This window comes from Platalea leucorodia (genome assembly GCF_965183815.1).
Source record: "Platalea leucorodia genome assembly, chromosome: 13".
In the NCBI taxonomy this organism is placed as follows: domain Eukaryota; kingdom Metazoa; phylum Chordata; class Aves; order Pelecaniformes; family Threskiornithidae; genus Platalea; species Platalea leucorodia.
In genome coordinates, this window is record NC_138835.1 from 303,553 (window position 1) to 318,813 (window position 15,261).

Below are 15,261 nucleotides of genomic sequence, written 5' to 3' on the forward strand. Positions count from 1 at the left end.
GTATGTAGCTAAACTTAAATGTTTAGGCCATATATCAGAACCCTCCTAAACTTACATAAAGGAATGAAAAGTATCTTCCTCTTTCACAGCCTAAGTCTCTAGAAACTTCTTAAAAATTTTATACTCCATCTTTGTTCTGGCTTGGTTAGGACAGCTGAGAGCATACTTGTTAATCAGGTTTGGAGCTTCAGTGATTTGGTCAGAGATCAGATTTAGGCAAGTAATCTTCATATATTATAAAACATGTCTGCAGTAGGATTAAATGCTAATATGTAGACTTTGGAAAGCCAGGTGATACTGTATTTGTGCAAGTCCAGTATTTAAGTTGTGAGGCTTGGGAATTTATGTTCTAAAGAGTTTGACAGCTTCATATCCAGTCAATTTTTGTTCTCTATTTAAATATATAGAGCCAAGTTCTCAGACACTGCAGCCCATAACTTTGGAGTTAAGACGTCGGAAAATACCTAAAGGAGGTGAAGTTCCATCAAAGCGTCCCAGGATTGAAAAAAACTTGTGTGAGTATTTTTTGGTATTGAACTCTCACAGTATTTGTACATACAAGTTCTTGAAGCTTAAGTGGAGGGGGGAAAAAGTCTGTAGTATTAACCTTGAACTGTGATACATGAAATGACTGAAATGTAGCACCTGTTTTTCTTAAATTGGCCATTCATATGTAGCATCATCTTGCTGAAATTCCCTCCTAAATCTTGGAAGCTGGCTTTGGATAAAGGAGCCACAAGCTGTGAGTCCTGATGCAGAAGTTCATACACATAGGGGAGGTAGTGATTATATTGCCTCCAATATGTAGAAGGTTATAAAAGCCTTTTTCTAGTTCTAGAAACTCTTTAGTTACTAGATGAAGGACGTACCATGTTGCTTAGCAAAGAAACTTTAATACTAGATAAATATTCATGTCGCTGCAGTCTAATAGCTTCTACTTTATCTTGGTATAGTGTGTAGTGATGCTGAAGAACTTTGAGTGTGTTGATGAGGAAAGAAAATAATCTCTATAGCAGTATCATGAACAAGGAGATAGAGATCTGAAGAAGGCTGTCTTTCCCTTCCTTAGGACCGCAAACTCTTAAAACTTCAGTGTGCATACGTTATCCAGCTTAGGGTCAAAGTTGTTTGTGTGTCTGAATTGTCTCATCTAACTTCTGGTATTACTTACGTCTGGGGGACGGTTGCTGTTTAAAGCAATGTTTTTACCAGTAAGATATTGATCTGTATTCTTCAAGTCTGTTACTAAAAGAAAAAGTTGACACACCTATAAGATAGGCTTTTGCTCTATTTTTATGCTTATTTATGACTGTTAATATGATTGTAGCTTTTACAGAGAGGTCTAATCACCAGGGCTGTTTAGCTTTTGCTATTAACTTCAGTCCTTAAACACACTTTCAAACTGTCACTGGGAGGGGAGGTCTTTAAGGTTTGCTTGTGAGCTATTTAGTAATCCTGTAACTGCATGGTACCATTAAATTTGTCTATTCCAGCTCAGGAAAAATTGAAGAACTCTTCAGATAACCCTGAAAGAGACCTGATCAGGAGACGATCTTCAAGACTCTCATCTAGTATTAGCCACGAGATTTTAAATACAGATCATGTCACAGCTTCAACGGAAATTCAGCCTTTGAAAGATGCAGTATCTAACCAAAAGGAATCTGAGAAGGGTAAGCAGCTTCCTGGTATACTCTGGGTTTGTGGTGGTATGGCAATCATCTAGTTGTTGCAAGCCCTATATTTTCATTTGCATAACCTGCAGGCTCTATATCTGCAATTAAAACGTGATTTCATCAGCAGTGCAGAGAAAACTCAAAGTTTATATCTCTCTCTGCTGCCCTGGTTGCCTTTGCTTTTGATTCCCTCTCTATCAGTAACCCTAGCATTTCCCTTGCGTGGTGGGAGCTTTTCCAGTAGAGGGATAACTGACCTTGCAAAAGGAGAGCTCCATAGGTTGTAAAATAACTTAAAGGAAATGTTGTGGTTGTTTTTTTGTTTCCCCCTTTTTTTTTTTTACGGGATGCAGGTTATGCTTGTGAAAATGAGGTAATTACAAAGTTTAACATTTTTAGATTGAAGAAGTAACCCAAATGCTAAATTTACAGTTTAATCCTCTTGTTGAACACTAAAAACACCGAATGGGATGCTCTTATTCTTAGACTGGGTGGAGATAATGCTCCCTTTTTCTGCCCTGTGCTTCACTGCCTTTCCCTTTCAGGGGGAGCTCTGATAATGGTTTGAGGAGACCTGTCCCATTTTAGGCTACAAAGAGTTAGTAGCCTGTGTGTTGCTAAGCAGCTCTAAATTTAGAGGGTTGCTACAAGTAGCTGTGTTGTATTAACACAAAATTAAGTTTTTACAACAGCAGGTAGTCTGATCATGAATGGATATTTGTCTCCACTGTAGTGTGATGAACACACAACATCAGTGTTCTGGAATATGCTTTTGTGTGCATTTTACTCAATGAGAATTTTTTCCTCTATTCCAGTCCAGTTAGAAGTTCCTGTTGAATCTGACCAAAGTTTCAGTGAACAAGGATCTCCTGGAAACACATCGCATAGCACAGCACTCAGTACGGATGCCAGTTTACAGGGAGAAAAAGTTGAAGACACTGAGTCTTCCTCTGTCACTGTCAGAACCCAGGAACCTTCTGCTGCTACAGGTTGAAATTTTGATTCCATATTTACTATTGATGCATTTCTTAAGGCATCTGATGCCAGGCGTTCTATGCTTGCACGAGTGTCACTAACAAAAATGGTGCATTCTTGCAATGTTAACCACGGGGCAAAAACACATATTTTTATTCCTTATGGATTCAGTTTTGATCTTACACTTCAGCGATTGACAGCAATCTTCCAAAAAGTGGAAATTGTAATTTTTTAATGACTAGGTGTGATATTATTAGCATGTGAATGGTGAAATTAACAAATGCTTGTTTTCAGGTTATAATTTAATGTTTGTAATTCTGGATTAAGTTGGACTAATGTCTTAAAAGATCATGTTCTTCCGTAATTTTTGTGCTGCAGGTATATGGTAGCAACAAATTTGTTCCTCCCTCCCTTGTAGCAGGTAGAACCAATTTTATGTGCACTTTATAGTTTAAGTTGAATACTTCCTCTGAGTAATTGCAGTGTAACATCACTGGTTTCCTTAAGTTCGTGTGCTCACAATTGGTGAAGCTCCTCACAAGTGCTTGTCCCCGGTACTGCTGTAATAGCCTGCCATGTGGGTTAGCTAAACGGGTACCCTTTCTATTAGAAGTTTGCAGTGCCAGCAATATTAGCAGCTAGTGCTGTGCTTTGTAGCTCTTTCCTTTGGAATTTGAAGTTCCTCTCCTTCAAGGTGCCCTTGAAACTGAACAGGCATCCCTGAATGTAATTCTGTTAAGATAGAGCCATGTCCTGTTGGCAAGTTTTCATCCCTGAGTAGCTTTTGCGGCTGGCAGGAGGGGCTGTCTGCTGTAGCAGCAAAGGAGCGTTAATTTTTTTTTCTGCTTCGTTGGATCTCTGGAACATGTCCCTGGAGTTCTTAATAGAAAGACTGCAGACACTTGTGTCACTGGGAGTGCAAAGAAATGCTAAAAAGCAGTGATGCTTCTTGATCCTGTTGGAATCTTGTGCTTCAGGCAAGCAGAAACAGTGGTGGCTGTTGTGACTCCAGTCTTAGTCATGTGAGAAGGTGTGCAGGTACAGGCATGGCTCCAAACAGGTACAGTGATCTGAATTGCTCTGAGGTGGAGTGTGCAGGACTTGCACCTTAGAGGCAGCTCTTCTAAGAGGTCTAGTAAGTTGTAGCAGTTTGGAAAATTGAAAGAATTTTTAGTATGTCTGAAAATGCTCACTTTTCAGCCTCTGACAAACTTTAATAAAATGTATGGCAAAGCTTTCTACTACAGTGGATACAGTCACCTTTTGGACGTGCTTTATGTGGGAAAACAATATGATAAAATGCCTTTTAACTTTAGTGATCTTGCATGACAAACTTACTGCATTTCTTAGTGTGTTTTTTAGCTGACAACCTTTTAGCCTTTTATTTTGTAAATTTTCAGTTTGAAGTGCAGCATTTTTAAGGTGACACTTCTATTTTCTATAATCTTTTGAAGGTACTCATTGAACTACAGATTGACAAATCACAACTTTGATAAGGTCTGAGAATTTGGAGGATGGTAAATCTTGGCTTTTTGAAAGAATACCCTGTATTAACAGTATGGAAAAACTGTGTTAATGGTTACAGATGTTCTTCGAAGCAGCTAATGCAGTATTACGACGGCATGTGCTGCCATTGCCTTTGTAAAATAATCCAGAAGTAGTCACAGAATATTCTCAAAAATAAAAGATTTTACTCGGTACCGTAATGTGTAATCACAAAGCTTTGGGATTAGTGGTCAAATACTATTTTTAAACGTGCCTTCTGCAAGGGCATTTATTTTCTAACTTCAGTACTCATTTAGGATGCAGAGCTTTTCAGGGTGTTTCACAATGCCTTAGTTTAAGTAACTATGAAAGCAAAAGTTTGTTGTTTTTTATTTTTTTTTTAATTTTTACTAGTGTATGTGAACTGGGGTGTTGTCGTAAGCTGTATGGTCATCTTCAGAGAAGGCTTCTTTCTTTTAAAAAAAGAAAAGTTTGGGGATCTGCGGTCGGAGCTGTAATGTAGTGAGAGCTAGTATGTACACAGTGGTATGTGTTAGGGGTTACAGCAAACAAATCACTTCCAGTGACTATGAAAGAACAAATAAACAAAACAGGCTTGGTTGTGTAAAAATGTTACTTCCCTTTGTGTTTTTTGCTGATAGGGAAATCTCTTCTCCTTCCATGAAAAAACTTTAGGGAAATGACAGGTTTAAGGATTTATGTTAAACTAAAATACCAGCAGATTTTTTTCTCTACTTGCATGCTTATGTTCTGCTTGAGATCACATGTGCAGTTTACAATTGCCTTGTTTTATCCCTTTGAACTTGTATAACACATGTTGGGGTGAGATGCTGTGTTTTGTAAGGGAGGAGGCAGGGAGAGGAATTCACTTGTACATTTGAAATTTATAAGGTCATATTTCTCAATTCTGCTTTTTCAGCATTTGGGGAGCATAATTTTGGTGGCAGGTAGACGGGGCAGGTCACCAGTATAATGCTGGTGTGCAACTGAACCATTGGGAGTTCAAAAAACTGTGACCCCTTTGGATATCTTTTGCCATTATTACCACTTTCCTCTGACTTCCTAATGTATGCATTGCTGAGCACTTGTAATTTGGGCTTAAACTGGGGAGAATTCCAGCTGAATGTGTTATACGTATGTGTGTGGTGTCAGTCATACTGATGTGATGTGCAGGATGTGGACTTCTCCTGAGCTTGCTTAACTGGATAGAAGATGTAAAACTGGGAGCATGACTTGGTTCACTTACCTACCCAAAAGCCTCTGGTATAGCTTGTGCACTCTTGACACTGGCACTTCTGTCAGTACTTGAGTGAGCTGGATTAAAGTTAATTCAGGAGTATGCACTTGTATTGAATTCTGACCTGAAGTTCAGTGCTGTGGTGGTGTCGGAAAATCTACACTCCTGAGCATGGATTTTGTTTCATTTAATTAAAGCCATCTCATTTAATGGTAGAAAAGCCAGACGTGCACCTGGGTGGACATCCAGATGTGGCAAGCAGGTGTCTTTATTGGAGAAAACTCATTAAGGATGGGGAATAAGAACTGTACAGGGTCTTTTTGAGTAAATACTGTCACCTGAAATCCAAGTACAAAAATTTACGTTTCCATACTTAACCAACATTAAAAATGTTATTAACAAGTGGTTTGTTGATACAAGAGTTTTACAATTCATAGCTCCTATCATGGATAAATTTTCTGTACTTAAAAGTGGATTTCTGTTTTCTTGTACATGCTTCTGTCTTACTCACGGGATTGTGTCTGTACACTCCAGTGCCAATGAGCTGCCAGATGGGGGAACAGTAAGGCTTGGGCTTTCACCTGGCAGTAGCTTGTGTGCGCAGCAGTGTGACAGAGGCCCTTGGTGTGGGATCTAAAAACGCCTCAGAAAATCGCCAATGGCTTCCTGCTCTTGGGGGATCGTGTGAAAAAATACATGAGCATGCTGTCCTAAAAATAACTGGTGTTGGAGGCTGAAAGCTGAGTTAACTTATTTTGTAGGTATTTATCAAGGGAACAGATAGACATCTCTCCAAATACAAAGAACTGTATGTTAAGCAGTTATGTTCTCAGACTGCCAAGTGTATTAAAGAGATTCGAGGTTTGGAAAGGGGAGAAGTATATTGTCAGAGTAAGTGGTATGGGTAGAAAAAAGGGGTATTTCTTCCGTACAAGATTCCCACAAAATAAAGCATGCAAGTTAAGGTCAAAGATAACTTCTCATACTTAGAACAAGTGCAACATTGTACCCCAGTACTAACTTTTTTATTTGTCTGTAGACTTTAATTCTAATCACTTGATGGGAATTCATTCTCTTCCTGTAGAAAAATACTACAAAGCATAATAAAATTAATAACCACCTTTTTCTTCAGTATGTTGTGTTAGCATTATGTTACCCTAACTCTAACATGGCATGGGTGAGTGATGCACCCTGGTAGTACTAGTTTTAACTTGCATGATGTATAGGAAGGATATGATTTTTATAGCATTTGACTATCAGGAATCTTTAAGGACAAAAGCTCTTTAAAAAGAGTGTTTTCCCAGTCACTAGTTGGTAGATGATTCAGATTTATAGTAGTTGCAGACATTTGTAACAGCAAATACAATTTGGAGCGTTTATATGCTTGTTATGTTTTAAAATGTATGTGTCTGTAATGTATTCTGAAAGGGCAGTATAGCATTGCTTGTCAAAACTCGATTCCTTTTTTAAAATTTTCCACAAAATTCTGATTAATTACATGTGCTAGAAGATGAAAATCCTATTCTGCTGGTTTTTGGCTTCTCTGATGTTTAGGGACCAGAATTGATGATTAGGATTTAGCTAAACGAAGTCTTTCAAAAAACTGGGTGACAGTCTGTTGGCAAATCTTTGCAGCCAGTTAAAGCTCTGTTTCATATATGTGAAAACAGGCTTAGAAGCACTCTACAGCTGTTCGTGTGGCTTTACTCTTACAAACTTTGAAGGTTTGACTTTGAAGGTGAGCTGTCTTTGCTTTGCACAGATCTGCTATTGTGTTTGTAGTTGTATTTCCCAGAACTCTTAGGATTACTTTTTTATTTGCATAGATATGCATCAGGGATTCCATTTGCCTTATACTTAACATGTGTTTTTCTAATTTTGTCACTTTTAGCTTTGGGTTTTAGTTAAGGAGAAGCATGATATCTTTGCATTCAGTTTGAGAGAGCAGCTGTGTATCCCGCAGCTTACCTAGGTGGGCTTTGATTCCTTCAAGGTAGTGTAAAAGTTGTCATTTTAAGCCTAACAATATAGTACATAAAGAAGTCCATCCTGCCTTGCTCACTTAAAGCTGCTTACAGCTAGATGCCACGATCTGAGTTACACCTCAGAGTGCCTCTACATCCACCCAGCTGCTAGCCCCCTCTGAAGCTATGTCGAGGTTTGTATCTAGACCTCCCTGTTTTTATTGTTACAAACTTAGTGCTAGCACAGGGAGAAAATGGTGAGTGGAGGATCCGATGAAATACTGTCTTGAGTAATTCTTGCAATGTCGAGTAATGTTTCAAGCTCAAAAATCACAACTTTGTGAGCATGTAATGATCTGTGATTATTGATACTGTATCTATCTATTATACCAAGCATCTGCTTTACATAGTTGAGTCGATTCTGGACACACTGGAAATGCTTGGATGCTGTCCTTGCCTAAAGTAGTTTGAGAAGAGCAATTAGGCAAGATGTTCTTTGTTTCACAGCTGAGATCTTGAAAGACAGAGGTTTTTGAAAATAAAGGAGGAAACATAGTTTGAGCGCTAAAATGATGAACAGGAACACTTTTGGTGAGCACAAGAAAAACAACACAAGATTTCAGACTGGAGAAATAGGTAATTAATGAGGAAGCTAGGCCAATGGTGTGAAGTGATCCAAAGCACAGTGTAAAAAGTGTCAGCTAGGCTAAGTAGGCGGCTGTATTTAAAATGTGGACTACTATGAGAATAGATATATTCCCAAGAAAGCACTGGCTCCAAAATGGTTCTCAGAATTTTGAGACTGACCACACTGAATGATAACATTAGACCCCACAGGTCACCTTCACATTTGTGTGAGTAGATGGAAATGTGAGAGGTGAGGTTTTGTCATCTCGGTCCAGAATCATCTGTGCAGTTACCCCGGAATACATAAAACTTATGTCTGCAGTTCAAGAAAGATAATGGTAAAAAATAACAAAATAAACTTTAAAATAATACAGATGGAAGCACCAGAGAACATATGTTCTAGAGAGACTCAATGTGTTTAGTTTAACAGCAGGTGAAGGTATAATTTGATCTTCACTTAATATTTCTGTGGAGACCAGGAAAAAGAGACTAGAAGTCTCATCAGTTGAACAGGCAATTGTGTGTGAAGATCTAATGGCTAGAAACTGCAGCAAGGCCAACTTTATTTGGGGGAAAATACTAAGTGCTATGTGCACTGTTGGCTCCCTGGGATAGCTTCCCAATGTGTTGCAGAAGTTGCCTCAGGATGACGGACCTTAGGTCACGATACTGTGCTGCTGCCAAACATTCCTGTCCCAGCAGGAGTCAGTTCAAACAAAGATGGGGGGGGTGGGGAGGGGGAGGAGAGGATTCTCTTGTGGACTCAGAAACTTTGAACGGTGACATTTTACTGTAAACTTACTGCTAAAGGTGGCCTTAGCTTGAACCTTGGATAATACAGCACAATGAGAACTGAGAGAGGTTGCTGACTTGAATGCTGAATGGATGGGGTTTTTTTTCCTCTTTAGTGAAAGTTAAAGGTGACACTGTTGTTTGTTTGACCTTGAATCTCTATGCTTCATATGGTAATGGCTAATTGAATGCCAGGTGAGGGGTTTAAATTTTGGTTATAAACACGGAAGAAATAGCAGGTAGTAGGTCTGTCATTTACTTTCCTCTGTACTCAGAGAAAACGCCCACCAAGCTCCTCTGAAAAGGCAAGTGCCTGAAAATCTGAAGCTAATAGAGCAAAACTTTCTCTGCATAGAAACAAGTTTTAGCACCATGTGTTGTGAGCAGAAATTGTGTATATGTGTAAGGATGGAAGTTCCCCCCATAGCTGTTGGTGTAATGAGTCGGCTTCAGAGCGTCGGGCTGGCAGCACAGGCTCTTCAGAGGCTCTCCTGGGTGGTGGTGTTGGGCATCATTTTCCCGCTGTGCCGTGGCAGTGGGGAGTTCTATTGTGTTACTTGTAAAGAAGGAAAATGCCCCCAAATGTGGTGGTGATGGTAATAATTTAAACTTTGTTTCAGACTGTGTGGGATTGTGTATATTTTATTACTCTGAATAAATTCCTTTTGCATGTTGCAGTTTTTTTCTTCTTTCCTTCCCCTTAACCTGTGTCTTTGTTACCTCTGTTTCTGAACTTCAGCTAACGTGATCCTGTGCTCGTCTTCTAACTTGTAGCTGATCAGTTAGAAGCCATTCCCTGTATCTTCTCAAGAATTTGTCCTTCTCAATGGAGGGGAAGTGCTCTGAGCTTGGATACAGGGCCTCATCGTGATAGCTGTGTGATGATATAATAGTTTCCCTTGTCATCTTTGTAATATTTTTTTGCTCTATCTTCAGACCCTGTTACTGCCTTCTGCTGCAGTTAAGTTTTCCTGTCTTTGTGTTAGTAAATAGAAACAAGTTCTCTTTCATTGTCCCAAATGCTGGTTTTTAGCTTTATAGCCAAGAGAACCTTTCTGCACTTGCTTTCACTAAACCCACAGGCCATTTCACTGACTGCTCCTGAAATATTTTTCATTCTTTATGAATGCAGCTTTTGATGGGGTGCAGTATGTTTTGATTTTGGTATTGGCAAACTTTGTCATTCTGCAAGTGTGATCTAATTGTTTGGCTTTGTTGCAATCTTACTACCATAATTGCTTAAAGCAGCATCCCTGTCAGGATGTTCTTAATATGGCTATGCCAAAATGTCTTCCTCTTTCTCCTTGTCATTATCTTTGTGAAACGCCCAAAAGCAATGTCTTCATTTTTACTATTTTCTTCTCAAAATTAACTGAATAATCTTTCTTCTAGCCAGTCTGATGTGCATGAGACTTCTTAATCCTTCCCTGTGCATCACCCTCCATAGTACCATTACTTGTTTTTTCTCTATTAATGACTTCAAGTTCTGTTTCTTTGTCATAACACAGTACTTAACTTGAGTATGCTTCAGATACGGCTATCTAGGATGCTTTTCTTTGCTATGACATAACCTTTAAGTATGCAGCACAGTAACACTATTTTTGTTGCTACATGCTAAAAATTTGTGAACCAGCTGTCCTGTGTTCTTACACCAAGACCGTGTTGACACCACCTTTTAACACTCCCATTCTGTGCGTTCCTGCGTATGTGCGCTTGTGGAAAGTCTTATTCTTTCTGCACTTATTCTTGTTTGTCCTTTTATGTTCCTTGTTTTCAACTACTTTTAATGTTTTAATTTTCATTCATGTGCTGCATACCTTCAGTTTTGCATCACTGTTGCAAGGTCTAGGTCTTAGCTTTAAACACTCCTTTCTTAATCCTCAAAGTTTGAAAATGCTTGTAAATATGGAAATTATATTTTAGTACTGGCAAAACAAATGGAAAAATTATATTTGGAAGCTGTTTTGTAAAAATGACACTTCTTTTCCATGGTCCACTAGTTGATGAGGGATTTTTTGATGCTGTGTGCGTATTAGTGATGGATAATTGCCTGAATCAGTTTGTATCTGTGTGTTTCCAAATTTCTACCTCTTCTCTGTTGTATTGGGTACAGATACTGGTGACAGTACTCTGATTTGCTCTTAGTTCAAAATGTTTCATTTGTGTATTTCTTGGCAAAAACATGAATTGAAAGTTTCTGAAATGCTGGAAGAAGAAATAGGAATTTACCAGGTCAAGTTCAGGTGTAGCACTGAGTTGCACAGCAGTGCTTTGTAAAACAGATTCCTTAAAACGTTCTTCCATTTGAGTCTGAAGACTTCCCTTGTGTTTTTTTGAGACGCTAATTAACTATAGCTCATAGGGAACGCTTTTTAACAGATGCAAGCAATTTTCCTTAGTTTCATTCTTTCATTGCTGCTTGAAAGTTGAAATAAATTTCAGTTTTACTTGAAAAATGTAGTTCTGGCAAACTGCTTCCATTGTTTTTGGAAGTAACCAGACTTTGGTGGTAGGACAAGGTGTCCAGAAAGCAGGTAGCAAAATAGTTATAAGCAAAGAAGCAGAACTGTTTTCCTTGGGAAGTGCTTTCACCAAAGGTGTGAACAGCAATAAACAATTAAATAAATACTTGATAGAACATAATCTTCAGTGTTCTGACTAAAGTACACAATCTCTGTGTAATTCAGTCTCGTATCTATAGTAGCACTGTATACAGCGATATTAGCTGATGAGCAAGGAACTCGTGGAAGCAAAATGTCATTTTCTGACAGTAACTCATTCAAAAAAACACTGGCATCATGACAAGCAATTTCTAAAAGTACAGTAGTGCAGAGCTTTCCCTTAAAAGCTGTTGATCTTAAAGGCAGATACAGCATTAAAATTTTATTTTTAGCACTTGATAGCTAACATGTTTGAATGCATGCCCATTTCTTAACTTTCTTTTGTTGTTTTAAGATTAGGAAACCATTTGATAAATATAGCAAATGCATGGGGGAATTTATCTGTTTTGTTCTTACAGTAACAAAACCTTGTAGGAGAGCAGATTTTCTTGCATCAAAAAAAGCTGCAACTGTTGATCAAGATCACAAGTTTAGATGCAAGTTCTTGGACTGTTCAAAATCCTTCCGCAAAGCCAAGTTATTGCATTATCACATGAAATACTTGCATGGAGTGGAAAAGGCTGCAGAATCACAGCAGAACCCTGTAAAAAGAAATATTCAAACCAGAGCTTCTTTGGCTTCTGAAAAAGCTAATCAAGAAAGGTCAAAAAGAGGACGGACCACAGCTGGTTCATTGTGTAAGTATGTTGATGATCTCTTCTTTTTTGTTTTTTTTTTTTTTTTTTTTAAAAACAGCGGCAAGCAGGACAAGCAAGAAAGAGCCAAAATCAATTTTCTTTTGGGCCAAAGGAGTCTCTTTAGGGCTCCATCTTAGCATATATCTTTGTGGAGAAGAAGCATAATATGTGTAAACATTATGTTTTAGAGAAGATAAAGCTGAAGAAATTCCCTCATCTAGAAATACAGATCATGTTCTGTAGTGAACCGACTATGCAGCTTCTCTTATTCCCTTGTAACAATTCACTTGAGTATTAAACCTCTGTTCTTTTTTCAAAACTAGAGTTCCCTCAGTTTCTGATCTTTTTTTGTTTTGTTTTCTTTTTTTTCTCCTTAAAAAAAAAAAGATCCTCACACAACTGATGGGTCGTGGAAAGGGATAAAAACTTAATGGTTAGGAAAAAAAGCAATTCTTAAGTTATAACTGCTTTGCAGTCTTCAGAATCACGTTAACTTCTGCTTCACCATCTCATTCTCTGAAGCGCTTTCTTCCTAGTGTCTTGCACATAACACCAGAGTGGCAGCCTAGGTCTAGTTGTGAACGGCAGTGGTGGTGTTGATAACCTATCCAAACTTTTATTCTTGTGGACTGACTTCTCTTTGTACTGCAGGGCCATAAAAATTGTCATCTCTTTGTCTTCTGGTTGAGTCTGGTTTATAAAATCCAGCTTTCTCTTTGCTGCATTCCTGAGTGTTTTTTGTCTTTGCATTTGATCTTCCACTAATATTCTGTTTAATTAAGAATTTCAGAGTCTTGCAAGCTGTTCACTGAGCTACAGCTCACTATAGCAGAATATATCTAGCCTTACTGTGCTTCATGTCTGCTTTTCCTGATGTATCCAGCAAACATTTTTTTCATTTGAGGTGCTGCTGCCTGTTCCTAACAAGATACGTGTAACTTAACATACTGCTACTACATGTGAACTTCTATACCCCAAATACTTCTGTAACTTTAAATAATGCAAAGGCATAAGATTTGGTTAAGTAGAAGAAGACTTTTCTTTAAATGCATTAGGATGTGCCAACTTGAGTGTATTATGCTTTGCATGCAGCTTAAATGAAACCGAAGTGCTGCCTTGAGAAACACAACTGAGACGAGCACTTTATGAAGAATAACTGCTAACAACTGCACAGTGATCAAAATGGGCTTCTTGCATGTCATGTGCTTTTCCATAAACAGGCCCCTATTCTGCTTTTTGTAACTGCATAATTATTTAGGTTTGAGAAGTTGTTTTCCTGTGATTGTCTTGAATGTACTGACTAGTGACTCAAGATCTTGACCCTTTCGTTTATCCTTTCCCCCAAGTGCACACTGTTGGTTTGATGTCATCATCTTGGCTGCACTGGCAGATAATTCTTTATGGTATTGAGTTGTAACTGTATTTCTTATTTTAAACCCCCACCCCTTCCGTTCCCCCTTTGTGGATGGATACTTTTAACCTGGACTGTTTCAATGATGTGCTTCATAGCATACCCCTGCAAATAGCCTCAGGGTTGTGCTGACAGCTGTTGAACAGTGCATCAAGGTGGAAGGCGGACCATAAAGTTTTCAAGTCACCTTCACTGTCAAAGCCTGCTATTGTGGAGCTACAGTAAGGTTTTTCTTGATGAAGAAAAGTAATGTCATTATATATCAATTATATCATATGTCTGATATTGAGTGCCATTTGGTTTTTAACTCAATGTGTTGTTAATTCTTTAATTTTTGTTGTGAGGGTACCACACATTCTAAAGTAGAGTTAATGGGGTTTATGAGCTCATACTGTTTTGTGTTCTGTTCTCCTCTCTTTTTGCAAGCATCTCTTCTGTTCTTAATGGCGTGTATAGGAAGACAGCCTGCTAAGCAAGACTTTCTCCATGTCTGCTGAACACTTTTGTGTCACCTTTTTAAAAGGCTTTTCAGGATGTACTGCTTAGTGAGAGTGAAGGCTTGTGAATACATAATTAAATATGGTACATGGTGGGTTTACTTTTCATCTTTACAATCCTTTTGTAAGCAAAAATTCTCCTGTTCAAAGTGAATATATTTAAATCATTTTTCCTTTTGGTACAAATGTCCTTTACTTCACTACATTATGTTTTAGTGCTTAACAAAAGGTGGCAATTTCTAACAGATAAGACTTTAGAAATCACGAGTCTTGTTATTCCATAAGCTTGGAGATACTCTTGCTTTAGAAGCTTTATCACACTTAAGTCCTTATTTCACAAGTTTTATTTTGGAGTTCTGGGACTCTTTACTGTTCCTGCTACACATTAAATTATAAATAAATAAATGGTGGGGTGGACTGCTGGCTAGATTTAAAGTGAAAATACTTATTGTTCCTAAAGTTCTAGGAAATTATGCAATATTCAGAACAGTAGGAAAACCTTTTCTTTGTAGTGCTTAAAATTTAGAGTTTCGACACATAGAAAAGAAGATGGATGTAAGTGGTCTTCAATGACCATGTTGTGGGATGCAGGAAGGAACAATTTAAGTATAATTACTTTCCACTAAAGTGGAGACTCTGAAATTTTAACATCTGAAATGTAAATTGTGCCACTTGGCATTGGCTTCAAAACTTGAGTGAGCTGGAAAGGTTAATTTGGAACTCATCTGTCCTGTCTCTCCCTTTTCCCTAAGAAGGATCTTACCTTTACGGTGACAAATTTGACAGATAGCTCTCTAAATTCTGTAGTGACTCTTCATTGAACAGAGGGGAAGGAACTACCATTGCCTAGCTTGTATTTTAGATATGCCTTACTACTCTGAACAGAATGATGCAGACTTATGGCTACTGGGTGCATTCAGGCAATACCTCTTCTCTTTAATTTATGAGGAAGTATTACGAGATCATTACGAAACAACTCTTCCCCTAGCCCCATGTTATAATACTTACCTCCATGACTATTGCTGCTATTTGGCCTTTACTGAAGGAATTGTCCTTATAGAGAATAAGGCAGTTGATTTTGTGTCCCCCTGGAATACAAGAGATGCTGGCATTTCTGCCCTCGGCTCTTAGGTTGCGTTGCACCTCTGCAGGTGCATTATAGAGCCACCTGCAGCTATTCTCTTAAAGAGGAGAATCAAGACCTGCACAAATGTATGTGGATGCATAAGCTTTTTGAGCATAGGCTGCAGATGGCTTTTCAAAGTCTGTCTTGCAGGAAAG

General features: G+C 38.3%; 1 protein-coding gene across 10 annotated transcripts in view; it reads left to right on the forward strand.

Moving 5' to 3' along the window:
* PHF20 (PHD finger protein 20) overlaps nt 1-15,261 on the forward strand; it is a 71,953-nt gene that overhangs the window by 25,893 nt on the left and 30,799 nt on the right. For 8 of the 10 annotated variants that reach the window (XM_082326066.1, XM_082326068.1, XM_082326069.1 and 5 more), the window contains 4 exons: nt 408-515; nt 1,494-1,670; nt 2,489-2,662; nt 11,794-12,072. In XM_082326066.1, coding sequence (XP_082182192.1) covers nt 408-515; nt 1,494-1,670; nt 2,489-2,662; nt 11,794-12,072 — 738 coding nt within the window. The remainder of the gene's footprint in view (nt 1-407; nt 516-1,493; nt 1,671-2,488; nt 2,663-11,793; nt 12,073-15,261) is intronic. The other 2 variants (XM_082326070.1, XM_082326071.1) reach the window with 1 other exon arrangement.